Source organism: Alosa pseudoharengus, unplaced genomic scaffold (assembly GCF_046254945.1).
Source record: "Alosa pseudoharengus isolate Yale_2024_CS ecotype anadromous, Long Island Sound unplaced genomic scaffold, YU_APseudo_1.1 YU_APseudo_1.1_scf_8, whole genome shotgun sequence".
Lineage (NCBI taxonomy): Eukaryota > Metazoa > Chordata > Actinopteri > Clupeiformes > Clupeidae > Alosa > Alosa pseudoharengus.
The window spans coordinates 11,405,744-11,433,065 of NW_027468870.1; the positions used below are offsets into that span (position 1 = coordinate 11,405,744).

The 27,322-nt window shown below is 39.7% G+C and overlaps 1 protein-coding gene across 1 annotated transcript; it reads right to left on the minus strand.

The window, feature by feature from the left end:
• Positions 1-8,220: 8,220 nt before the first annotated feature.
• Positions 8,221-26,961, minus strand: LOC143112037 (cornifelin homolog). Its single transcript, XM_076274287.1, has 4 exons — positions 26,818-26,961; positions 17,572-17,700; positions 9,836-9,990; positions 8,221-9,578 (listed from the first exon to the last, which is right to left on the minus strand). The coding sequence occupies exons 2-4, from the start codon at positions 17,681-17,683 to the stop codon at positions 9,414-9,416; spliced, it is 432 nt and encodes a 143-aa protein (XP_076130402.1). The 5' UTR covers positions 17,684-17,700; positions 26,818-26,961; the 3' UTR covers positions 8,221-9,413.
• Positions 26,962-27,322: the final 361 nt, after the last annotated feature.

The window sequence follows — 27,322 nt, forward strand, 5'->3', positions numbered from 1 at the left end:
AATACTTATTTTCCCCGCTGTATATCGTCTGCGATAATATCGTGATTGTTGTTTTAACAATGTGCAAATGTACATTATCGAGTATTTAAATTACTTATGGGATAAAAACACTCAATCACGCATTGAAACCCCACACATTCACTAAATCCAGGAGGTGTAGCCTATGTGCGAGAGAAGCAGCAGAGCAAGTGTCACATGATCACTAGTGGGTCCACATGGTCACACGCACGCCTAATATTTATTTTGTGCAGTGAGAGGTTACTTGGGATTTTGTGCAGCTACTTCTGTTCAAGTAGCATTGATAAGTCACGTTTTTTCCTACATGGTATTATATGGAGAGAAAACATTAGCCTTTGAGTATTGTAATAGTATTGTATAATATCGATTATGCTAACCGTTAGCATCTCTATGGGATTTCGCATATACATTAGCCATAAGCAAACGCATTAGTTTCTATTCTGTAACTTGGAATGTTAGCCTTAAATTTATTTTAAAGGATATCGACTAATTATCGTTATCGTCAAAATCACAAAAAATATCAAGATATTATTTTTTGTCCATATCGCCCACCCCTAGTGTGTGTGTGTTGTGTGTGTGTGTGAGTGAATGAGTGTGTGTGTTTGTGTGTGAGTGGGTGAGTGAGAGAGAGAGAGTAGGGTGAAAGAGCCCATGGTGTGAGCACCCATAGTGTTCACCCACTGTTCCCGCACAAGGTAGAACACTATCTACACCCACATTCCCACACATTCCACCCTCTGTCTTGTCATGCAAGTCAAGTCAGACCTATAGGCTATCTTGTGTGGGATAGCCTAGGCTATGTGCAAGTCAAACAGTTTACAAACAGTGTCAATCATCGTTCAGCCTGTTGCAAAACACTTGGATGTAGGCTATTGTATAATGAATTGATCGGTTGACAAAACCGTAGGAAGACAACGTGCAATTAATTTCATGGGAAGACCATGGCTATTGTATTAGGGGTTTGCACGGACGTCACGTTCTAGCCAGTAACCATGGTAACCCAGCACGCGCGGCCATATTGGCGATACTCGGTGAATGAAGTACAATGGAGTATTATGCACTTTGGATATCTTACGTGATTGTAGCCGTGTCTGAAAAAACAGAAAAGCTCATCAAAATGCATCTAAGATGCAAAGGCATATGACTTGGAACACAAGAAAAGGCGCGATGTTTCGAGAAATTACAGTTTATTGGCAGCGCAGATCCATATGAGTTGGGTGAGGGAGACAAAGTACCAAGTTCAACCACAAGCGTCCCCCTTCCTCTGATAACTTCTGGCATTATTCTCCTTTCTCCCTGGTTTTTAAATAACTTTTGGAAGTCGATACCTACTCCAGATGTTTTTCTCAGTCTGGCCTATTGGTACAACCTAAAACACGGCAATAATTAACCATTTTCCTTGACGATGTTAGGGATTTACTTCAGTGCCTAATGCTTTCTAATGAGGCGAGTATCTCCAATATGGCAACGTCCAGATCTGATGACACGCCGTGCAAACCCCTAATGGATACATAACTTATTTGCTGAGATCTGCATGCGAATGGTGGCGCAACTGGTAAGTTCATGTGTGTTCTGTTACTAGTTTGCGGTTTTAGTGAGCAGTTTGTGACTCACAATTGAACTTGATACATTTTGCGCATTATAATCACGATGTGTGTTCTGTGACCAAAAATGAATATCTGAAGTGGGGTCATGCCAGTTTGTTGTAACTGTTTTGGTATGTGAGGCAAAATTATTGTGCACTGTTGAAGGCTTGCAAGATGTGCTCATGTCATGGGCTATCACCAGTTAACATGGACATCAGGATATCAGTAGCTGCTAAGGTAGGCTAGTAGGCTTGACTAGGCTAGTAGACTAGGCTACTTCACTAAAAATTGGCTTAAATAAAATGTTCATTCTGTAGTGCAGTGGTATAGGCGCTTGCCTTGTAAACTCTTTTACCTCAAGGAGACTCATGTTCGAAACCCAACAAATACTTCAATGTTTTTTTTGACACTTTCATATCTGCACAGCATTTTATGTGGACACTGCTTAAGCAGACATGCATTATACATGAACTGTTGATGTCCGCGTGTTTTTAGCAATATCTTTCTTTATATTCTGTCACTCACTGTAGACTTCCTGGAAATGTGAATCTCCAGCACTGGAAGGGCGGAGGCAGAGCAAAGCGCTGTTAACAAGTAGGCAGGGTCTTGTTGAATATTCACGGATTGTATGCAAATATCACAAGTTAACCTGCTCACCATCTAAACTGGAACACCGGTCTTCGTACCCTGTCGTTGCAAAACAGTACATCTCCAAACTCAAAAACAGATGACTAACAGTCAATAAAAGTGGACTGTCAGAGTAGCACAAAATACTAAAAGCCATGCCAAGTGTCCTGTTTGCTCTTAAACTTTCCATCAAATTTGGTGCGTCTACCTAGCCTGGCTAACGTCAGACCTTATCTCGTTGAGATGGGGTCTGGGAACTAGACATTCATTTTCTCGTATTTGAAACGTGGTTTACGAATGCCCAGAGCCGTTTATTGGGCGCTGCGAATGTCTATCAAATGCGTCTGTACGTAGCTCATAACGGCTTCGGTGTGTCGTCATCGTCTTGCTGCCCTCCCTCCATTCTGTGATTGGTTCCTTCGTTGAGGTGAAAACGAAGTCCATAGAATCCAGGGGCCTCATTTATAAAACGTTCTTACGCACAGATTTGATCTTAGACCGTGCGTACGCTCAAATCCATGCCAACGCTCAGATTTATAAAAACCGTCTTTGACGTGGAAAAGTGCTTATCTCCACGTCAGGTTCAAACTTGACGTACGACCATTTCCTTGTGGTAATGCCGGGGTCAGGGGCGCAGGAGGCACGGGGGACGTGGGGGATATGTCCCACGCAGTGCTGAAGAGACAGCCGTCGTCCCCCTCACTTTTGATAAGGGAAAAAAAGCCTTGTAGGTACGCTAAATAAATAATAACATATAGGATTTGCGCTAACTGTAAAACTCCCCATTAACAGCATCACATCACTAACCACAGCCATCTACCTACTGTAAGACTGCACAATCTCATATTCACTCTGTTGGATATCTGAAGCCAGTTTGTCTACTAACAATCATAAAATAATCCAGGCTACTTGCTTAGCATAAATCATTTATCATCATCTTTATTTGAGGCAGGCTGGTATTCGAGGCAGGCTTTTTTTTTAAATATGTCTAACCTGCATTTAGACATGCATTTCGTTTGGAGCGGCATGCATACCGGTAGGCTATCAAAAGCATTTTCGGTTTGGTTTGGGATTTAATTTACTTTTGGACTGTTTGATTATATTGCTAAATGTTGGGACTGATGGGCACTGACATTTGGGAGATATTTGATGGTTCACTGTTAAGTTTCATGCAGTTGAAAAAGTGTCGGGATTTCCACTGCTGTTTATTGCGAGACAGCCCTTAATTGAATAGGGGTTGTGCTGTAATGGAAACCTTTTTGCGTAGACAAGTATAGCCTAAATTGAGTTATTGTTTAATTATGCATGATTTAGTAATTTCTTTAAAATAAAATTCGTAGGCTGGAATGCCTTGAGTCGCAACAATTGTGTTTAATAGGCTTCAGCCTCTGGCAAGCTCGAAAGGGGCGGCAAGAGAATGAGCTTGAGAACGTGTGTTGGAGACCCATGGTAGGAAAACGACTTTTCTTTGCCAACCATAGGCTATTAATCCAACCAACATAATAGTCAAGTCAAGTCAAGTCAAGTTTATTTATATAGCGCATTTCATACACAGAGGTCATTCAATGTGCTTTACATAAACAAAACCAAACAATAATAACAAATAAAAGCATAGAAGGGCAATATAGTCAAAGAATAGTTAAAAGGTAAAGATCATAATAAAAAGGAAACATAAAACAAGGTAAAATCATTTAAAAATAAAGAATAATTAGTAAGCAAAACAAAGGCAAAAGTAGTAAAAAAAAGTAATAAAAGACAAAGTAGAATAATTATCAAGGCAGATTCAGAATTTGTTACTCGGCACAGTTAGCAGAAAGCATCTGAGAACAGTTTGGTCTTAAGTCTAGATTTAAAACTGGCTACAGTTGGGGCCTTTTTGATGTCATCCGAAAGTTGGTTCCACAGCTGAGCCGCATAGCAGCTAAAAGCTGCTTCACCATGTTTAGTTCTAACTGTAGGTTTTACTAGCAGGTTTTTCACCTGGGACCTGAGAGGACGAGAAGGTGTGTACTGCTGAAGCATGTCTGACAAGTATTTAGGTCCTGCTCCATTTACTGATTTATAAACAAGCAATAGTGCTTTAAAGTCAATTCTGTGACTTACTGGAAGCCAGTGCAAGGACTTAAAGGAGAATTCCGGTGTGATTTTGACCTAAAGTGTTTTGAAACATGATACCAAGTGTGAACGTATGTCTCATAGCCCATCTCGGCTTGTCCCCTGCACTCCGAAATCTGGTGCTAGTTAGCCGATGCTACCAACAAGGCGGTCAATGGTGGTGCCTCGGCATCGGCATAGCCATGCAAATAAATCACTGTTTTACACCATTTACGAGGCTCAATGTATCTCCACACTTCATTGGTAGACTTCTGAGGGCCCTGACATCTGAATATTCAAATGAAGTAAAGTCACCGAATGACGACTGATTGCACTGAAAAGACGTCTTGAAAATTGTAGCTATCCCCCCACCTCTTTTATTTGCTCTGGTAGCACTCAAAAAACTGAAATTTGGGGGAGCTGATTCGATGAGAGTAGCAGCACTGTTTGCTTGATCTAACCATGTCTCAGTTAAAAGTAAAAAATCAAGGTTGTGTGTGCAAATTAGATCATAAATTAAGAATGATTTGTTTGAAAGAGATCTGATATTTAGGAGTGCTAGTTTTGCTGTAAGTGTTGGGGAAATATGATCCATGGGGCGAATCTGAGGTTGATGTGGTACAGGTAGGAGATTGGACTGGTTTACCCTATAAGCTCGATGCATTTGTGTTCTATTTTTTTGTCAATACAGGAATAGAGAATGTCATGGGCTTACTGGGTCCCGGCATGTTCTCAAGACTACTGTCAGTACCATTTATATTGCAGGGACCCTGAGAATATCATACAACACAGTCATCATACAATTGTCCCCTGATGCTGCCATCTGTATTTTCCACTGCACATTCCATGCTATATGCCGGCTGAGAAAATGAACTAAGAGGTTGCTGCTGCTTAAGAGATCCTTCTAAACGGGGAGGGGGAGGGCGAGGGGGTGGAGGTGCCCTTCGCTTCTTTGGTGCTAAAGATCTTGGGCTAGTAAAACTCTGCATGGCTACAATAGCCTACAATACAATACAACATATAATAAAATATTAAGAAGAGGTTATTTCATTGACTTAAATCGAACAATGTCTTCTACTGGACTAAATGGCAATTGTTGGTATGGTAGGCAATTGTTACCCCGTCTTGTATGGGAACCTGCCTTTATTTGCCCTGCTATAAATAGAATCAATCCCGGGCATAATTTGAGGATTTATGGTAGCCTAGTGCTCATCTTCTCCTGCTCAACATGACGTGGGGAGCTCTTTGAAGCTTGGGATAATGTGATACAGTCACTACAGTAACAGTATTTTATTTTACTTCTTATGTAATTTTTTTTTCTTCAATTTTATAAATGCTTTGTTTAAATGCTGTTGGAACAAATAGTTGATTATAAAGGCAACTTTCTGTTGCAATTTTCTGTGTGTTCTGGACTGGTAACTTGTTAAACCAACACTTGTTAAGTTCTAACAATGCATAAATATTAACTGCAAACACACAGTGGAGAGATGATTTGGTTTATACCAGACAATTTAAGTAGGCCTAACTAGGCTATTTGATCATGTAGTCTATGTTTGGATCATAGGCATGATGATTCATTCATGGCTTCGTAAAATATCAACATCCCATGTTGCTTTTTTCTACCATTGGCCCAAGTAGTGAAAACAATTGTTTGAAAACAATCAATGGTATTATCTTAATATTCTGGCAAGTTTAAAATATGATGGTCAAAAGTGGGCCAGAGGTGGCGCTCCGATTATATCTGGAAATCTGATCTCACTATGGGTTTGTGTTCACAATTTGGTCCCCCTCACTTTCAAAATATCTCCTGCGCCCCTGGCCGGGGTACTGCAAGTAATCTGAGGTCTAAGTGCGATGCATTTTCAAAATTCCAAGACCAACGATCTCATGTCTTTCTTTGCCAATATCAGAAGATTTTTAAAGACGTTTTTGGACGCAGCTTAATGTTTCATGGTTTGGCATAAAACTGCTAATGAGAACTATAGCCCACTTAAGAAAGTGAAAAGACGTTGGCCTATAGCTTTCTTATTTCACAATATCTAAAAAAAAAAACACCGACACCTACGATAGAATGATTGAAACATTCTTACAGGTGATCTAGTATATTTAGTGTTCTCACCAATCTAATATTGACCATCAAATGTCCAATTGCCCTCGTTTAGGAGAGGAAGGCATTCAAAAAGACATTAAAACAGTTTGATAATGTTGGAGGTTATTGTGCAGTATTGGGAATATAGGATAGTATTTGATCATACAGTTTTGAATGTTAAAAGTGAATAAACTTTTTTGAGAGGTGGATAAACTCTAATAAGAGGTAGGTAGGCCTAAACTCTATTTCTGAAATTTCAGAGGTGGATAAACTGTGTTTACTCGCGTTTAGCCTCCACTACATCCTAATTTGCGCTCATAGGCCTATTCCCAGCTTCGTAACAGAAAGGTAATATTTGACTGTAAGCTATACAATGTAGGCTATAGATATTTTATATCATATATAGCCTACACAACTAAGGGACGGAAGTTATCCTCTGAAAGCAGGGCATCTTCATATTTAGTGTTGCGTCGGAGTTGCGTAAAGAGGTGCAGAGCGCGCACCCGTTTGCTTTTTTTGACTGGCAGTGCCCAAGATCAGATGACACGTGAGTTGAATAATGTAGGATAAAATATAAAGGTAAGCCTAAAGCAAACAATAAAGGACAATGTTTAAGCCATTGGACATTATTGAAAGAAAATGATGGCAAAGATATGCAGAATGAATGAAAAATGACCGGCGAACTAGGTTACTTTTTCAGCAAAAATAGCCTACCCTAAAAGAAACGTTAAGCCTACATGACATATCACACTTATAATTTAGTCCTCTGTTTTGTAAGGCTAAATCAGCATATTACCCTGGGTCATATTGGAAACGTACAGTAGCCTACTGTACCATAACGTACAAGATTATATAGGCCTAGAGGTCTTTCCTTCATAAGCTAGGCCTACCCATTTTTCTTTTCTACAAAGTAGGCCTAAACATACGAAATGTTGATTATTCACATTACTGCAAGCAAAAGGAATGAAAGCGAGCAGAGGACAATGGACATGGATGCATACGATCTCTTTCCAGAAAGCTTTGCTGGAAAAAACATAATTAGTTAAGCTATTCGAACTGACGCATATAGGCTAGTTAACATCAGATGGCATAGGCTAGGCCTATACAATGTTTTCAATATATAATTTTACATAGGCTATAGGCTACCTAAAACCATCCGGCTGCGCACAAGTTGACGTTCATTTGTGATTTATAATGGGCACATCTGGAAGGCTGGCGTACGCACGTTTTTTTGTGCGTACGTTCATTTTCTCTGAATCACACGTACAGTACGATCATTTCAGAAATGATCTAAGATCAAATGAAGGATGGTTTCTACGCAACCCTTTTATAAATGAGGCCCCAGGCTGCCTAGCAGCGTGAATAAAATCGCGCTCGTAAGGCAGCACGGGAAAACCCAGGCTAGCGTCTACCTAGCCACTTCGTAAATGTGTTAGAATTTGTTCTGTACTGTACTTTAAAAATTGCAATTTTGGAAAAATAACTAATAAAGGTGAGGAGTCAGTGCTCATGCTCATTTTTGTAGCCCCCAAGGAACCCTTCATTCCCAAGCCCAAGAGTTGAGCCCAGAAAAATTAATCGCTAACTAATCGCCCCGCCCCAAACACATTCTGACCAGTCACACAACACTCTTCCAGAAACCAGAGTAAACCAAATTATGAAGCAATGTCAATGAACTATTTGGAATATTGGAAAGAATAAACTAAAAACCAAAGTATATCAGAATGTTATCTGACCCAGACAATAAGGATTGCAGAATATCTCTATACTGTCAGAGATAGAAAACAGAGACAGATCCTAACCAAGTACAAGTCAAGTCAGTTTATTTGTATAGCAGATTTCATATGGCATACAGACACAATAGGCTTAAAGGTTAAGTGATCACAAATTAGCCAACCAAAAAAAAACAAAACAAAAAAAACAGAATGTGGTCAATGCTCAACATATGATGTTGAGACAGAGATACAGTACATCGGTAACGCTTTAGAATAACATGTGCTTATTAGGTATTAACAGTGCATAATAAGCAGTTAACAATTCATTACTAACAGTTAGTTAACTGTTGTTATCCTTTAATAACATTAACTAACTGTGAACATGCAGCTTGTAAGTGTTAATAAGCAGCCTTTTAAGTTACTTACAAGCATATTTGTTAACAGTTGTAAGTGTTAACAAGCAGCTTGTTAATGCTTGTTAATGGTGTATAAGACAAAGAGGTGGATAACTAATACGCTTATAAGACCTTTCTTACCTATTTGTAGTAAATTTTGCAGCCCCCCAATCTAAAGCGAGGACCATGTAGCCTATAGTTCCACAAGCCCAACCTTCCTATCTCTCTATATACTGTATCTATCTATCTAGCTTGGTTTAGCTGTGAGAAATGCACCTTCAAATTTGTTGCTGTGAGCAGGAATTGAACCCCGGTCTCCTGCATCAGAGAGTGCATCGCTACTTCTTGAGCTACACTACTTTTCTTATACAGCTGATGAAATTGTTTATGTTGATTCTATATTCCGAAGTGCTATATCACACTAGCTATGCTTTTTACAAATATGTTTCTGATGGAAAAGTGGTTACAGTTGACAGTTAACTAACTGTTAGTAATGAATTGTTAACTGCTTATTATGCACTGTTAATACCTAATAAGCACATGTTATTCTAAAGCGTTACCAGTACATCCTCCTACAATGTACATTCACAGAAAGAATAAGCATTTACTTCAACAAATTCAAATGTAATGAACTGAGTGACACAAATTGATAAATATTAGGAAGAGATAGGGAATATTTTGCTGACCAATTTATATCAACATACCACAGGGACAATGAGTGACCTATTTAGACAAACACACACACACACATTATGACAATCTTTTGATATGTATGTGAGACATGTTTTGGAAACAGGGGTGACCTATATGTCATGCCAATAAAGCATTTTGAATTCAATTTGAGATAGCTGTGTAGCATGCAGAGAGAGCATGGATGCAGTCTGTCCAATCACATGGCCCTCTGCCCAGGATAATTGGCTGGAGTCTGGATGAAGGTGGGTTGAGTGCTGACGACTGTGACGGACTGCTTCCTTATTTTAATCTCACGGGCTATCTGGCACCATGAGCACATGTTGCAGTAGGTTGCATACAGACAGTCATCGAAGAGGCTTCCCTATTTAGTTTTGGGGAATCACACACACACACACATACACACACACACAGCATAGATTTGTGAACTGTTGGACCATTTCAAGAAACAGTACAGACAGGGAATGGTGAAATTAGCCAACATTTTCATTATATGATCATATTATACTCCTATTGTCATTCTGTTTCTTTGTTATTGTTGTGTCTGTCCCCCAAATAACCATACCATAATAAAACTCTAGAAAAGCACTGATATAGCTGAAACACTAGTTGAGATTGTACCTGTATGCCATACTGTTTCCGTATCCCATATCTTAAGGCCAGAGAGATGGGGGGAACAAGACCGGCGTCACAGCAGAAAGGGAGAGCACAGCATTCATTGAGCTCCCCAGTTGTTTGGCAGGTAAAGCATGGGAAACAGAATGTAGCATAGCAGCCTATATATATAGAGAGAGAGAGACAGACTTGTATATATTATACATATACATGCGGGACTAAAAAAATTAGAATATCGGGGAAAGGAAATCCCCCCCCCCTAATTTACAGTCTTTCTCAGTCGCTTTGGTACATTTCTTAGATCAGAATTAAAATTCTCAAAACTACCTGTTCAATCTTCACATCATGGTGTCACTTGTGCACATCAAAAAAGCAGTTTCTCATTTCTTTGAACAAGTTGCAAAAGCTTTGGTACATACATCCACATGATTATGTACAATTCTCTGCTGTTTTCTACATTATCAATTGCTTATGTCATGTTAATCAGAATGTATTATAATGGGTCTTTGTTGAATAGCCTCACCCCCCACAACATTTAGGCATTAGTTCATAGCATAAGTCTTTACATGCAAAATAGTTGAACAAGTTGTCATAAAGATACAGTTTTTCTCGATTGCTTTGGCATGCTTAAAGAAACTGGGATCCACATGATCTTACTGTAATGAACACCTTCTTTGCACAGTAGAAGTCATCTCTTGCAAATGTGTTCACACATTTTCATTGGGTTCACACATTTCTCACACCTTTTTGCAAAACAGTTACAGTTTTTCTCAGTCGCTTTGGTGCTTTTCTCAGATCATAATGAAAATTCTCATACTATTAGTTCAACCTCCACAACATTTAGCCATTTGTGCACATCATAGTAGCTATTTCTCCTTCCTCTGAACAAATTGCAAATGCTTTTGAACATGTATCAGTTGCTTTGTCATGTCAGTCAAAATGAACTATACTTATGGATGCTGAATAGTCGTCCCCAATAAAACTAATAGTCTTCATTTCATTGCTTCAGTCATTACATACAAAATTGGTGAACTAGTTATCAAATTATGTCACAATGTGAAACGTACATATTCAGTGTCTTGTACTCACTTACTCCCCTAACTACAGCAATTTGTAACTTTACTGTAGTTTTCAAATGGCTGTACAAGTACTGTCTTGAGCATTTCCAGGTAGTGTCACTGAGTTCTGACCTTTTTTTGCATGGGAAAACACTGAGAGCATAAACTGTCGTAATAAAAAAACATGACAAAGCCATTTGACTATCTTGTTCATAAACGATGGTGTCAAGACTTCTCATTTTGATGACACTGACAGTTTCATTGACATGAATACCTGCTTTTGAGGAATGGAATATCCATTTTGAGCAAGTGACGTGCTTTTGCAGGTCTTCCACTAGGTTTTGTTTTGTTTTGAGAAATGCACTAACTGCTGTGCAAATGTTAATAGTGATGTGAGAAAAGCACCAAAGCGACTGAGAAAAACTGTAACACAGATGTCATTCAAAGACCCCAAATTCTATTGGTTTCCCCGTACTAAACAAAAGGAAAACATCTTTTCACAGGTGGTAGTGATTCCTTGCATAAGTCTGAATCTCTGATATACCTGTGTGAAACTCCTTTGCACAATTCTTCAATCAGCAATCATTCATTATCCATAAGAGATGCCATGTCTGTTCTGTGTTGCTGTGTTGTTCTGTATTTGCAAGTATGGATCTAAGGCACATTTAGAGAAAGTACTGTATTGCCTATTTGGTGAAGAAAACAGTACAAAAGATGTTTACTGTAGGTCTATTTTGATGAAAAATGACAAGTTGTAGTTCAATGAAGGAGGTTATTATTCAGTGTTTATAACAATACCAGTGTTATTACAGTAAATGGTTGCTAGAGTGTTGAGTGTACCTATTGTGAATTTGGATAATACAGTGTGATTTTTGAATGTCAAAAGTTGCAATTAGTGAATTAACTCTTTTGAGAAGTGGAAAAACTCTAATAAGAGGTGGTTTAACTCTATTTCTGAAATTTCAGAGGTGGATAAACTGTGTTTACTTGCGTTTAGCCTCCACTACATCCCTGAGTGTGTAGTGATTGATTGAAATCACACAGTGATTTGACGACAGGATGTATTTTTTGAAGGCAAAATTTGTTTTTGCTGCATGTGTTCCGTCAACGCATGCCAGTGGGTGTTCCCGACGGTAGCTATGCAAATGACTTGAAGTAAAACCGTAATGTGATTGGTTGGTGCCGTCATTAATGTGTCGGATGGCGGGGGTACGCAAGCCGAGTCAGGATGTAGGTGGTGGTACGCGGGGAAACAAGTTTGGGAAATACTCCCCTAGTCCTAGAATATCACCTGGCTATGGTCATGCTTCACTTTAAACATGGTGCACCTGTCAGAGTATTTTTCATTTTTCACCTTCCAGACATAACCACTGGTCAGGAGCCCCAAAAAGTTCTAGTTTTGTTCCGTTGCTCCATAGAATTAACCGCCAAACCTATTGTCACTCATTTATGTGGCTTTGGTTCAGTATTCTGTTTGGCTCTTAAAATAACATATAAACAACTCGCCATGGACTTCTGACCAGGTTTCTCTTGGTCAGTGGCGCAATGCGTTTTAGGTTGTGTACGATATCGATTTTAGACAATGCGCCAGATCCCTTCCTTAGGTTGGCATTGTTTCTTTACAGAAATTGACCAAAACTTGCGAAAAAAGCTAGCGAAAACCGCACTTTTTTGAAACCTGGTCCCAGAGTGGAAAAATCTGAAACCGTAGCCCTTTTGAATTCGTTTGGACAGCGAAACCGCACATCCTACTTACGTATCAATGATGTCATCGCCACACCTCAGCTGCCCTGGACTTGACACTTATAGTATTGCCTAACAATACTAGTTTTCATACATGACATTACCTACGATTACACGCCATAGGATAAATATCACAACTGGTGCTGCGCAGCGCTGATAGCTTATGACTTGGTGGACTGAACACTGTTTTTCCCGGTGTTTTTTTATGCATTCTAGCTACTGTCAGTTATTAGGAAAGTGCGTGTAAGTTGTAAGTTTACATTAATTTGTGCGTAGTGCCAGTGTAATTCTTTTTTTTTTTACCTGTCTTACAACATGCATTCACAGTCGAGTGAAATCAGATATGAGCATACAAAGACGCTTAGAACTCATGTTAAGCCGATGGTAGCACACTGAATGCGAAAGCGCGATTTGATGCAGGCAAAAGTATTGACTGTTACTAACGAAGGTTTTATAGCAATATTATAAATGTGGCGACGGAATAGCCTAGAACTTGGGTAGGCCTTGCGTTTAGTAGCCTAATTGCGGTGATAGCCAAAACTAATGTGAATCGCGGACTATCCTACAACCAAAGAAAGTAAAGGTGATTATTTGTACCTATGTTAGCCAAATAAAGGACGGGACTGCAGCACTGCACCCTTCACAAACCGTAAAAAAAAAAAGTTTATTAGTTTTACAGTTGACTACAGTTGACAGTTCACCATCAGTCCACACAACCAATTCTGGTTTCCTTGCACTAGCCATTTCGTTGTAGCCTATTCTGTCTGTTTGTAAAGCGCAAGTTTTGGTCAATTTCTGTAAAGAAACAATGCCACCTATAGGCCTGGGATATGAAGTGACGTGTTGAGTCATGTTGAGATGGATCCGTTTGGACGCAAATATTCTTGATACGGTTCCAGGGAAGACGGAGGATAAAAAGATTGGTTTGGTGCGTGTGGACTAGGCCATAGCCTACGAGTCCATGCATGGTAGCCTAGGCTATAAGTGCCCTCCGCTGGCTGGTGTTCACATCATCGCAGTTTAACCGTAAACAGCAATCAGAGGTGTCTAGTTTTATTCCATAAATATATTGTTTTTATAGACGTTACTTGCACGCGCTACGAAGAGCTTCCATTTACTGCACCATGTAGGCTACTGTAGTGCGGTTTGTCTGTCAACATAAAAAAACTCCGGGTAGCCTACAATTTTCGCACAACTTGGTGGAAAAGTGTAGCACAGGTTAAAGAAAACCTATTCATGTTTGGACTCAAAAGGAACTTCAAAGTATTTCCCATATAGTAGCCTTTTAGCTCACAAGGACAGTGAAAGTGAAACTTGGAAAAGTGTAAGTCTCTCCACCGAGTGTTCCATTAGATGCACAATCAATCGCGGGTCGATGCACGTAAAAAGTATCAACTGGTAGGTTAGTAACGAAGGTAGGCTAATATTGCAAAATGTGATGACGGCACACAAACTTGGGCAAAAACGTTTAGTATACACTTGTGGTGATTAAGCCTACAGTTAATGTGAATCGCTGACTATAACCAAAGTAAAGGAGAAGATTTGCACCAAATAGGCCTAAAGGCTGTGGTTGTGTTTCTACAACATGTTGGCACAAATCGTGATTTCTGTCAACTATGACGATCTCCATGCATGTTCAGTAGCCTATATATTTTTCATTTAGTCAAGCAGTGACATGTGGTTTAATGCATGGGGTAACATGACGTGAGACAGACAGAAGATGAGCCTGTCTTTAGTAGCCTACCCCTGAATCCTGTCCCTCTCAAATCACTTTAAAATGGTGTGATTAGCAACCAGAATTTAAAAAAAAAATCCCGGAGAGACCCCACCCCGGACCCCCGTGTTATTGTGATTATAATAACCTATAGGTCAAAATCGAAATGTTTGGGTTCAGTTTATGAAGTGTTGCTACAGCATGATACTGTGTGTTTGTTATTTATGGGGGGGAATCAGGGGGGGATTTTGGTATCGGTGGGCTTGTGTGTGTGTGTGTGTGTTGTGGGGGGGGGGGGGGGGGGGGGGTTAGTGGGCCGGTTCAGGAGAAAATTGCCAGGGCTGAATTTTGTTCCCAGTCCGACCCTGGCTAATTGCCAAGGTCACAGAGACTATGATAAACTTAAAGAAGTTGAATATAAATGGAAAAATTATTCTGTTATATTTTGTAATTCTAGATTTTCTATGGGTGCCAATGATTTTGGGCAAACAAAAAAAATATTTATTTCTTTGAGATATTCCTTTTTCTCAGAATAAATGTACTTCACTAGCCTAGAAATCTACTAGACACACCCTAGCGGCAGCAAATGTAATTTGCAGCCAGGGTAGTCTAGCAACTCTCCGTTGCCTTGCGAGGTGAAAAAATGTAACTTTGATCAGGCCAATCACATTGTGTATAGAGTCGGTGGGCGGGCTTAACATAATGATGGCAGAGTTGTGACGGTGGTTCCCTGCTACTTGAAAACAAAGAAGATGGATGCTGCTGCTGGCGAACAGCGCGACACAAGTTAAGAGTTTTTTTAAGTTGGCAAAAGTTTGATCAACTAGCCAACTAACTCCACTTGTGGGAAAATACATGGGACTCATAAGTTGTAGCGTTGTCCTATTGCGTGCAGAGGGAATTTGAAAGACAACCGTTTATCCCGCCCCTCGGATTGAATGGACTGCGAATGGTGAGTTCCCAGACCCTACATCTTGATGTGGGTCTGGCTCGTCAGGCTAGTACTTCACTTCAAGGTTGGATTCTTCTAATTGTTTTCATATTATTATTATTATTATTATTATTATTACAACTAGATGTACCGCAGAGCGGTACAAAATATGACCGCCGCCCAGTCCAGCACATGTTTTCCACAAAACAAAAAAAAAGTCACGCTGAAAGGCATATATGATTCTAACTGTCTCACTGAATTGCATTATGCACACTCAATTCTCACTGGTATCTGCTTGACAACAAGTACCAAAACATGATTAGTTCATAGATTTCACATGTAAAATACATTTTATACAACCCCACCCCCATCTTGCCTGTTCATAATTCTGAGAAATTCTTGAATTGTGTGCATGTGTGCGTGTACATGTTTATGTGTGTGTGGGTGGGTGTGTGTATGTGCATGTGCTTGTGTGTTTGCCTGTTTATGTGCCTGTGTGTGTGCATGTGCATGCATGCGTATATATGTCTACTGTGTGAGTATGTGTCATACGTAGGATTACTGTGAATGTATGTGTGTGCGTGTGTATCTGTTTATGCCAGGGGCGGGCAAACTTTTTGGCTCAAGGGCCACATTGGGTTTTGAAAATTGCCCGGCGGGCCGCACAACAACACACCCCCCCCCCCCCCCCCGACACACACATAAAAAAAAACATTTTTTATAGCCTATAATTTAGTATGAAAAGGATTTGTTTTAAAATATTAATGGCTTAAAAATACTGCTAATTTTATGCTGTTTAACAAATGTACAAATTGTGCACTGTCGCTTTAAGACAGTCGCTTTAATTCACGTTTATTTCTCAATGATCTTCTGCCTGCTCCGCTATGGCTAGTGCTGGGCCCCCTCACAGTTTTTAAATGGTCAGTAGTGGGAACTACTGTTGCCTTCATGATTTCCTTTTAGAAGTTTCTTATAAGAAGGACATATCACTTATCAACAATGACAAGCCAGAACCTGCGGCTCTCTCTCCCTCTCGTGAGTGCAGACGCGTTCCCAATTAAATGGATCGCATAATGTTCACGTTAGATCTGCTGCAAAGGAGATAACTAAGAGTTAACTTAGTTTAACATGATGTTATCTCTATTTAACATGATGTTTTGACATTGACATTGTAAACGCTCTCTAAGGAGAGTGAAAAGCAGTTTGCAGTAAAGCTAACCAACTATCGCAGGAAAAAAAATAGCGAGCAGCCTGATAACCAAATGAAATGTTCGGCGGGCCGGATGAAAGTGCTTGGCGGGCCGGAGTTTGCCCACCCCTGTCCTAGGCCCTACGGTTCTCAAGATATTCACAGAAAACTGTGTCTGCCCTACCCTCCTTTCGAGGGGTCCAGTCCAGCGGGGGGGCTACAGATCAAAACGAAAAATGATGGTTCCATGCTATCCATGTGGGGTTACATGCCCACCAAGTTTTGTGTACCCCGGTCTTTCAGTGTCCCAGGAATCCTTGTTGGTGTACGGTCACTAAATGTACACATAAATTATTTTATTGTAAGGCCCCCCATGAACAAAAGTCCACGAAACTTGGCATGCATTCGGAGGGTGTCATAATGATCCTACACTTTCAATTTTGTGCAGTTTTGACCATGTCAGCCAGAGATATTGTGATGAAAACACCTAATGTTTTGCTTTTTAATTTTTAACTAGGTGGCGCTATACATGAAATAAGTGGTAATGGGATAGGTTGACATGCCCCCTTAAGACCAACATACAAAAAAAAGGTGGACCTCCTAGGCCCTACGGTTCTCAAGATGTTCACAGAAAACTGTCTCCGGCCACCTACAGGCCAGTTGGTGTATAGTAACATAAATTAATTTATTGTGTGGCCCCCCATAAACGGAATTCCACGAAACTTGGCGTGCATTCAGAGGGTGTCATAATGATCCTACACTTCCAATTTCGTGCAGTTTTGACTATGGTCACAGATACCTGCGATTACAACACCTCATTTTTACTTTTTTGTGTTTAACTAGGTGGCGCTATACATGAAATGAGTGGTTATGGAATGGGTTGACATGGCCCTTTGAGATCAACATACAAAAAAATGGTCCTCCTAAACCCTACGGTTCTCGAGATATTCACAGATTCACTTTGCTGCGCGGCGGTCATAATAATAATATTGTCTATAACTATTATTACTACTGATCAATACAATTAATGTAATTAACTGATTATAATTAATGAGAGTGTAAACATTTTACAGACTTCTTTATAGCCAGGTTGGTGGTTACACTCACAGATACCCATGTCATCACAGCAGTCACAGATTCCTGTGGTCCACTCATTCGATCCAACCACAAGCAGGGGCTGCTGCTGCTGCTGCTGCATCACAACCACATTTCTTGCCATGGCTCTCACTGCTCTCTCTGAACCTCAAACCAAAGAAGAGAGAGATGTAATGCATGTTATTGCTATTTCAGTTCATAAAAACTTGCCATCTATGAGGAACACATTCATTCCAGTACTGAATCTATACAGAATTAGTAACGGATAAAAAAATAATACCATAGATAGAGAAATTATAAAATAAAAATACTTTTAAATATAGTACATCTTAAAAAAAACTCAAGTAAAGTACAGTATGGGGTGCCGTAAATGTTTTATCTATCACAGTTTTAGCACATTTACTGTAGCGTCACAAACTGAAAAAAAGAGCACTACAATTTTAAACTCTCTTTTCACACTCTTTTCTAGGATAACATTTTGAGGTGAAATGCTAAATATAAATGTAAATATTAAATATAGATGTTAAATATAGATGTAAATGTAAAAGCATATATACTGTACAACCCCCAAAACAGAAAAAGTTGGGACATTGTGTAAAATGCAAATAAAAACAGAATGTGATCATATACAAGTCTCTTAAACCCATATTTAGCAGCAAAAAGGACATAGACAACATATCAAATGTTGAAAATGAAAATGTAAACTATTTCATGGAAAATATGTTAATTTTGAATTTGACAGCAACATGTTTCAAAAAAAGTTGGGATGGGAGCATGTTTACCACTGTGCTGTTTCACCTCATTCTGTAAATGTTTAGGAACTGAGGAGACCATTTGCTAGAGTTTTCAGAATGAAATGTTGTCCCATTAGCATAGCAAAGCTAGCGAAGCGATCATACAGGGATTGTACATTTTTTTTTATTTTCGTCATCTTCCTGAATTTTTGGTCAACGATACCCGGGACACCAAAACACCGGGGCTAATGAAATTTGGTGGGCATGTGGACTTACTACTACCACTAGACTTACGGAAAAACTTCGTTTGGTCCCTAGGGGCCACTCCCTCCCTGCGCTGGGCCCTCAGAAACCCCAAAAAATGGTGGTCCTGACACTGTAGTCCTCTTCAAAGTGGTTGTATGCACATCCCACCTCACTGAGGCCAGGTGCAGGACAAAAAAGGCTTATCAAGGAAAGAAGAGTAGCTGTCCACACACTGCAATCTCCCAGAAGAACTACATTTTTTGAGTTAAAAACATAACGCAACGTTTCGATCCACCAGGGTCTTCATCAGGCCTCAATAAATTTAGTTCTTCTGGGAGATTGCAGTGTGCGATCCGGACACTGTACCCATATTACCACCTGGCACTCTAGTCTTTTTCTAATGGGCAGTGGTAGTGTAGTGGTTAAGGAGCTGGGCTAGCGTGCAGCAGCCTGAAAGTTGTTAGGGACTGTTCGTTATTTATAAACGGGGCCACCGGAGGAAAATAGGGGAGGGTCTTATTCTTTGTTGAGGGGAGGGTCACCTAACTTTTTTTTGTCTAGGAGGGGGGGTCACCCATCTTTTGTATTAATGAAAACAGCAAAAAATCAAAGTGGCTTGTTTGATTGTTGATTTCTGTCGCCATATAACGTTCTCTTTCGTTCCATAGCTCTGTCAACATTGAACAATGAAAATAAGGGAGATTTCCCGGGTTTCTCACGCAAAATAGGAAAATGTCAACATTCGTCCCCATTAACGTTGGAACGGTTGGAGCAACAAAGTAGCCTACTTTATTCACGCCTAACAGCCTATATCAATTTGGTCAACTTTATCCAGCCCTAAAAAAGCTAAATGTAACTTTGGTTTACTTGTAGTTTACCGTGTAGCCTAACTTTAAACAGTGTGCATGCTTAACATAAAGCATACTTGTGCTTCATTCATCCACACATCCAGCTCCTAACGTTTTGACAAGCATTTCTACCAATTGACCTTGTTCCTGCCCATCTCTAGCTTTGCTGTCTCCATCCTTTCTGTTTTTGTTGTTTGCAAAAAATATATAGTATTTATTGGTAACCAGCAACAAGTGCAATTTGTTAATTGCTGTCACTCTCTCCTGCCAACAAAAATGTGTTACGTTCCAAGTAGCAGTGCGTAATTCTGCTTCATAAAGTTGAACAAATACATTTGGTCATATAAATAGCCAGTTTATGGTCTACAGTGTAGAGTTGGTAAGTTATGGTAGGCCAACTTGGAGTGAATATACAAGGGGAATTCTTTGTCTACTTGTGGCTGAGTAGTCTGGCAGGTGCGCACGTAGACATAGTCTACGGCCGAACACTGCAAGCGCCAATGAATCGTGCTCTCAATTCAAGCAAGCAAAACAATGATTTGAATACATCTGTTTCACTGGAAGGGCAAGGGGCAGGACAACACAGAGACAGGCCAGAATGCAGGACTAATGTTATGAGAGTATTACAGTAATATGGGATATTCTACGGGAAAATATTAAAACGGCAAGACAGCGGGGAAAAGTTAAAATGATAAACCCGGAAAAAGTGTGAAATTGTGCAAACGGCATTTTCAAGTCATTTGAGAAGGAAGGAGTGTAGCAAGCTCCCAAATTGACGCTTGTCTGAGAAATTTTATTTTGGATAATGTTCAGCTTCGGCAGCTTTATAATGACTGAGGAAGCCTAGAGACGAGTCCATGGCCCAGTTCCCCGAAAGCATCTTAAGCCTAAGAGCGTCGTAAAGTCCCTCTTACGAACGTCTTAAGATTTGCCGAATGTTTCCCGAAACCATCGTAGCTTAAGAGCGTCGTGAAAACACTCGTAGATCTACTAGTGCTCCAGAGTACTCGTTACCGGCTAAGAGCGTCTTAACAGTACTTCTCACTGAGGTCACCAACAGGACATACAGAGGAAATACAACTTAGAATACATAATCCAATTTACGTTCCCATTCTTTATTGTGTTTACCTGTGATGAATCAGATTTTAGCGTGCAAAATAGCCTACATTTAATGGTCATAATAATGTGATGAAAAGCGGACAAAAATGCAACGAGATGAAACGAGACGTTGCCAGAATAGTTTGACATTATCTTTGCTAAGTGAAGGCTATATTTTATTAGGCCTATGAGGTAAAAAGCAGAGAAAGCAACATGTGGTTTAGTCTGTAGCCTACTGCATCAAAATCTAAGCCTACATATTTCCTCTCTTTCTTACTCGACTTCTTTCTTATCTTCAAACGTGTTCTTAAGTGATAACGCGAAAAATTATTGCATGGTGCAACAATCTAATCTTAAAATAATTACAATTATTTATGTCCTGTGTGGTATATAACCTACTTGGGATGCTTACATGCAGATGTCAAAGTGTTTCTATTTTCGTATTGATGTGAATTAATGTGTAGATCCGAAGTTTAAATGGTAGGCCTATAGCTGTGAGGTGCAGTCACCTGACATCACCGTCAAATCAGAGGATATTTCAGAACTATTAACGTGGACAGCTCCCCTTAAGAGCATCTTAAGAGGAGTGCACGCGCGTTCACGCTACGAGCATGTTCGGGAAACAGTCGGAAAAACCAAACGAACGATCGTAAGATGAATCGTAGAAAACCCTCGTAAGAGCGTGTCTCCGTCGTTATCGGGAAACTGGGCCATAGCAACAAGTTCATGTGTACTTACTAAAGGAGTAACTTATTTGAATTAGGCTAATGCAGTTGCAGGAAGTGTGCATTTAGTTTCCATGCTTATTGTGTTTCCACAACAATGTTAGTAAGTAAATCTACTGAAATGACCACCGTCTTGGTGAAGTGTGATGTGTAAGATCAGAAAGCAGAGGTTGATTTTGGAAAGATAACCCAATGTGTTTTCATAGAGAGCGTGGGCGGAAGATATCGACAATTGGCCGGGGAGGGCCCCTTTAAGAAGTTCCACTCATAATACAGCATTCAAACCCCTTCCACCTCACAGTCTGTTTCACATGAGTTCTCTGCCAGTGTAGGGCAATTCCATGCAAAGGTCATCCCTACCATGGAAAAAAAAAGTTGTGCGTACGCAAATAGAACTGTTGTTAAAATCTTCATTTAGGTATTTTATTCATATTTTATTGTTTAGGTATTTTATTCATATTTTATCATATTTTATTGTTTGTAATTGATCTGATTGAATTTGATATTGAATTACACTCTTTTTACATCATAAATATGGTGTGCAACCATACAGAAACAACATTTTTCACATGGTAATATTATACATATTTAAAAAGTGGATAAATGGACCCAAGGTTCAAACAAATTGTGTCATTTGACAAATTCCATATTGACAAGGGAATGGTAGAGCAATGTCTATGCTCAGCTTGCCTTTAAGAGCACAACTCCTTACATTTGTAAGGCTTTTGTTTTTAAGTCAGCAAGTTCCATGGCCATGTCACATCCATAACGTTTTATAGGAAAAGTTTATGCTACACATACAGTGTTGATCCGACAATGTCCAAAGTGTCTGTGCAAACAAGATGTTTGCACAGAATATCAATGTAAAGTGTTATGACCAAATTGTGCCCCTTTCTTACTTTTAAAACCTTTAATGGTGCGTTATGGATGTGACGTTATGGATGTTACATAATGTGAATTTACAAGACGGAGACTTTATTATACCTCAAAGCCGATAAAACGTCTGTTCTGGTGGCATGTCAGTTTTAACTCATTTCACCTTAGTGTTTACAATTGACATTTCAAAGATTATTAGGTTGATCAAAACCACAGAGAGGCCTTGCCTAACCATTAGCAAAACAAACATAATATTAAAATACCTCCAGTGATTAGCCTAGCCATAGCCTATTTTCAAGTGGCCTAATAATGAAAATCTGAGCGATTATCTTCCTGCAACTTTCATACTCTTGTTGTACAGTAACTGGATTATCGTGTTAGCTGGTGAAGATGGCTGACTTTGCAGCTGGAGTTAACATAGCAACCTCCTTCTGTTGCAGATCTGTTCAGCATGCCGTTCACATCTGTTTAACACAGTTTCATTTTAAATGTGACGCGATATGCCAGCATTTGAAGTGTCAGGTCCTCTGTAGCTAATACCCACAGAGTAACATGAGTAACGGCAGCAATAAACTAGATGTACCGCATAGCGGTACAAAATATGACCGCATCTCAGTCCTGCATATTCTCTTCGCAAAAATAAATCACGCTTGTCAATTTGTCTCCATCTCCTACTCCTGCAACTCATGTGCACGTAAATGAGTGTGTGCATATGTGAGTTTGCTTTTGTTTATAAGAGTGTGTGTGAGTGTGTGTGTCTGTGTGTGTGTGTGTCTGTGTGTGTGCATGTGCGTGCCTGTGTTTGAGTGTTTATGTGTGTGTGTGTGTGTGTGTGTGCGTATGTGTGTTTGCATGCGCACATGCGTATGCGTGCCTGTTGTGTGTGTGTTTATGTGTCTGCATTCATGTGGGTGGGTGTTTGTGCATGTGTGTGTGCTTGCCTGTCTGTATGTGTGCGACTGTGCGTGCGTGCGTGCATGTGTGTGTGTGTGTGTGTGTGCGTGCGCATGTGCGTGTGTGTGCATGTGCGTGTGTGCACGTGCGCGTGCATGTACTTTATGTGTGCAAATCACAAATGAGTGGGTATGGGTTAGGTTGATGCGGGCTCTTGAGACTAACATACCATAAATATTTTGTCATCTTGGGTGCAACGGTTCTGGTAGGGCTAGTTATTTAGGGGAGTGGCCACCAAGTTTCATTTTCCCTGGTGTTTTAGTAACCCGGGAATCACTGACCAAAATTGATGACAGTAAAAGAAAAAAATACATTTCTTTTTTATATTTTAAATGACTTGTTGTCCTGATTCTTCCTGTGGATCTTAGTGGGCACTGAGGAAGCAATAATTTCATCGCTAGTTTTTCATGATTACTATTTCAATTGTTTCATATCAAAATTCACTACTTAATTATGTGTTTTATGTAGTTTGTCGAGGACTGGTTCAGACACGTCACATCCATAACGTGAAACCGTCACATCCATAACGCCAGTTTTTCCTACATAATGCATTACGAAAATGACGCATAGTTTCAAAAACACACTTTTTGTGTTCATTCAAGTCTCCTTCATGCTACATATATCATAGTTTCGGCAGTTTCCTTAAAAATTCACAGAGTTTGTAGAAAACCTGTAATCTCTCACAAAAGTGTGTCCATTTCATGTCACATGATAAAATGCCTTGTATTCTTAGGATGAAATTGATTATATGAAATTTGAGGATTTCTCAGTATTCAGAGGACAGAGGTTACATTAAAAGTTATGCAAATTAATTCACTGATACTAATTTTGCCCCCACTCTAAGGCATTTTGTTTACCAATATGAGTCCAATTGTCACATCCATAACGCTGGAACTGCCCTGTAACAGAAGTAAATATTCTCCCCGTCCCCTTCAGACCTTGGCAGTAGATAGGTATGCTACCAGGACGGTGAACTTTAAAGCCAGGTGTGTATGTGGAAAGGCTGACTTGCAGCGCTGGCGCCCACGCCCACCCGTGGGTGGTGATCATATACGTAGCTTCCTCTCTGGGAGAACAATGGCTTTATTCTTAATTCTAAGACTTCATTGCTTCTCTCGCACGCCCGGCCTGTTGGCTGTGGATAACCCGTTGCTTTTAAAGAGAGCAAATGCACATGGTTTTGTGTCTGAGCAATGTTTTCCCTTGAGTTATTTGTTTTTTGTATTAGTTCAGGCTGTAAGAAGGCCATCCGTGGTTTGTCTGTTTGTTTGTACCTTATATACTTTTGTTTGTTAATTTTGCCTACTGTTACTCAACTACCCATGCCTATGACACCTAGTGGCGTACTGTGTTGCCTGTACTATTATAGATTATAGACACATTTCTCTTTAGGTAGACAATAGAATGACATGGCAGGTCAAGGAAAGCATCAAGAAAAGCAAAGATTAAGAAATCTTTTTTTGACATAGGCAACAAGGATGGAGGTGTTTTTACACTTTTCAGACACTCAAAGTTTGAAAACTATGGATATTGTTTTAGAACCAACAACCTTTCTACACTATCTGGGGGTTTTGTGTGCAAAAAGTGGAATTAATTGTCAAAAAATTAGAAGAAAAGGTGAAAATCACTTTTTGGACTAGATATAATCGCTTATTTTAAAACATACAGATAAAAACACTAAAGATGGATCGTGAAAATTTGAAGACAAAAAAAATCTTGTTCCTTAGACTCTATATTAGCAAAATATCAATTTTTACATGAAAATCCAGCGGGACCCTATTTTCCAAACACAGCGTACTGTACTATAATGTTAACGTTTGCATAAGTTGAGTGATGGAGGCTAATTTGATTGTTGGTGTACAGTAGTTATAAACGCAGTTATACTTAAATTGATAACAGCACTGTAATTGTCTCTTTCGACTGTCATCCAATTGTGTTGTGATCTACTGACAGGAGCTAAGTAGTTAGCCACAAAACTAGAAACCAGAATTTCCTTATATCCATCTACAAAAGTAATCCAATGTTTTAGTTAGTATGAGATCATCGGTTCCCGTTAAAACCTTAATTAAGTCGCGTTGTGTTACCACGTGCTGGCTCAATTTGCAGTTTTGCACGCCTGCTGCTGCTGCGATCTACCATTGTCTGTATTAGAACGATTACGCAGACACAGCCACACTGAATGTGCGCATTTTGATTATATTGGGGTTAAAACAATCTTACTACATTTTAGAGTGGAAAAACATCCAGTCTTTCCCCGATATTATCAATCTACATGAATGCACTGCCCCCTTTGGGTTTTTTTTAAGTTGAACATGAGATTTTTACTGGGGTTACAGCACATGCCCCAGTAAAAGGGGTCTAGTGACACCCCTGATTGTTATCACAACTGTAACAGTTTTATTCACCACAAGATTATTTTTTCACCCCTCAGTTTCTGTATTTACGATCGTGATTCCTGAATCTGCGCTCGTTTTCAAAATGTGCTTGCATAATTAAGGCAGCTAAATGAGGAACATAAAAGAAAACACTGCTGTGGTCTTCACTACTCTTGCAATAGGACCAGCTGGATGGCAAAAACAGTGCTAGTAGTATATCAAAAGTAATTGGAATAGAAAAATAACTATTGACCATGCCGAAATAATTTAAAAGAAAACTTTTGTGTGAGTCAGCGTCAGGTTGCTTCCATCTCTAACATTTCTAAGACGATGGTTCATAAGAACAAGGTCAATCCAGCAGAGGGCGAAAACAACTCTCCACTGATCGGGGGTGCATTTCCCAAAACCACAGTTACTAAGTAAGTTAGCAACTTTGTTGGTTGCAATGCAATTTCCCATTGCCAACCAACTAGGTTTTGGGAAACGCACCCCGGGGTGACGGTCAACTCATTCGAATGTCACTCAGCATTCTTAGGATGACATCAAGGGCTCAAGTCGTGTAAAACCAGAAAAAGCCTTTCATCAATGAGAAGCAAAGAAGAGCCAGGCTGAGGTTTGCCAAAGAGGACAAGACCAAAAGGATTGGACTATAGAAGACTGAAGTAAGGTCATCTTCTCTGATGAGTCCTGGCAAATTTGGAGGATCGGTGATGATCTGGGGGTGCTTCAGCAAGGCTGGAATCGGGTAGATTTGTCTTTGCAAAGGACGCATGAATCAAGCCACATACAAGGTTATCATGGAAGAAAATTAACTACCTTCTGCTCTGACAAAACTCTGAGGATTGTTTTTTTCCAGCAGGCCAATGCTCCATGCCACACAGCTAAGTCAACCAAGGTGGGAGATCAAGACCCTGTTACCAGATCATATAAATATATATCATATACATATGTCACTCAGCAACCGTAGGATGTCAAATGTGCAGTGGTTTCTTATTTTTTTCCCCCAGAGCTGTGTATGTATAACTATTGCATTTTATCATATACCTGTGTATGCTAACATTTACATTTAACATATACATTTAGCATTGATATTTAAGATTGTGTTTTACTTCATTTTACTTTAAATGTTATCTAGAAAAATATATTGTCATTTTTACACAAAATGTATCTGTAAATATGTGAAAAAGAGTTTAAAATTGTACCACTCGTTGCACTAAATATGGAAAAACTGTGCTGGATAAAACAATATGCACCATTTTATAAACAGCGCATCATTGTACAGATACTCCCCATACATACTTAAGTAGTGAAGTATTGTTCCTTCGTTATATTACACCTCTTTTGTTCAATCATTCTGTTCGACCTGTTGTTCAATGTTCTTTAAGGTGTAGCCTATACATACCTTAAGAATTCCTTTGATGACCTGGGCTTGTGGCTGTGATGGCGATTTTAATCAGTGGCAGATGAGATTTGATAAACTGAAAAATAGGTCTGGCTATGTCTGGGTATGTTTCTTCTGTTTCAATTCAATCGAAATAACACGTTTTGAAGTCAGTTATGAGTGAGTCTGAGGAAAGGATGTGGGTTTTCTCTGAAACTGATGTGAAACAGCCATGCACAATAATAGATGGTGGCTAGATGTCTTATTTTTAGACTAAGCTCAAGATCAAGCAAACCTGAGAGAGCCAGCTGCAGTCACAATCAGAGCATGTGGCGAATGCAGAACTGAGATACTGCAGGGTTTCCTAATGGCCATCTTGCATGTGTGGCATTACGGGATATTTGCCCTGGTGCTCCACAAAAGACCTCCACTCCACACCAAGCTGGGTGAATTAACAGTACAAGTCAATAGGCACGGCACAGCACAGAGTAAACATCTTAAAGGGAGTTCCTCATTTAGCCCAAGC

What these genes read in the sequence shown, in the direction of transcription:
- LOC143112037 (XM_076274287.1), bottom strand. Translation starts at nt 17,683, where the DNA reads ATGGCAAGAAATGTGGTTGTGATGCAGCAGCAGCAGCAGCAGCCCCTG. An exon ending in CTGTGATGACATGGGTATCT is followed by an intron (nt 9,991 to 17,571) that starts GTGAGTGTAACC and finishes CTATATATATAG; the next exon opens with GCTGCTATGCTACATTCTGT. An exon ending in GGAAACAGTATGGCATACAG is followed by an intron (nt 9,579 to 9,835) that starts GTACAATCTCAA and finishes AAAACTAAATAG; the next exon opens with GGAAGCCTCTTCGATGACTG.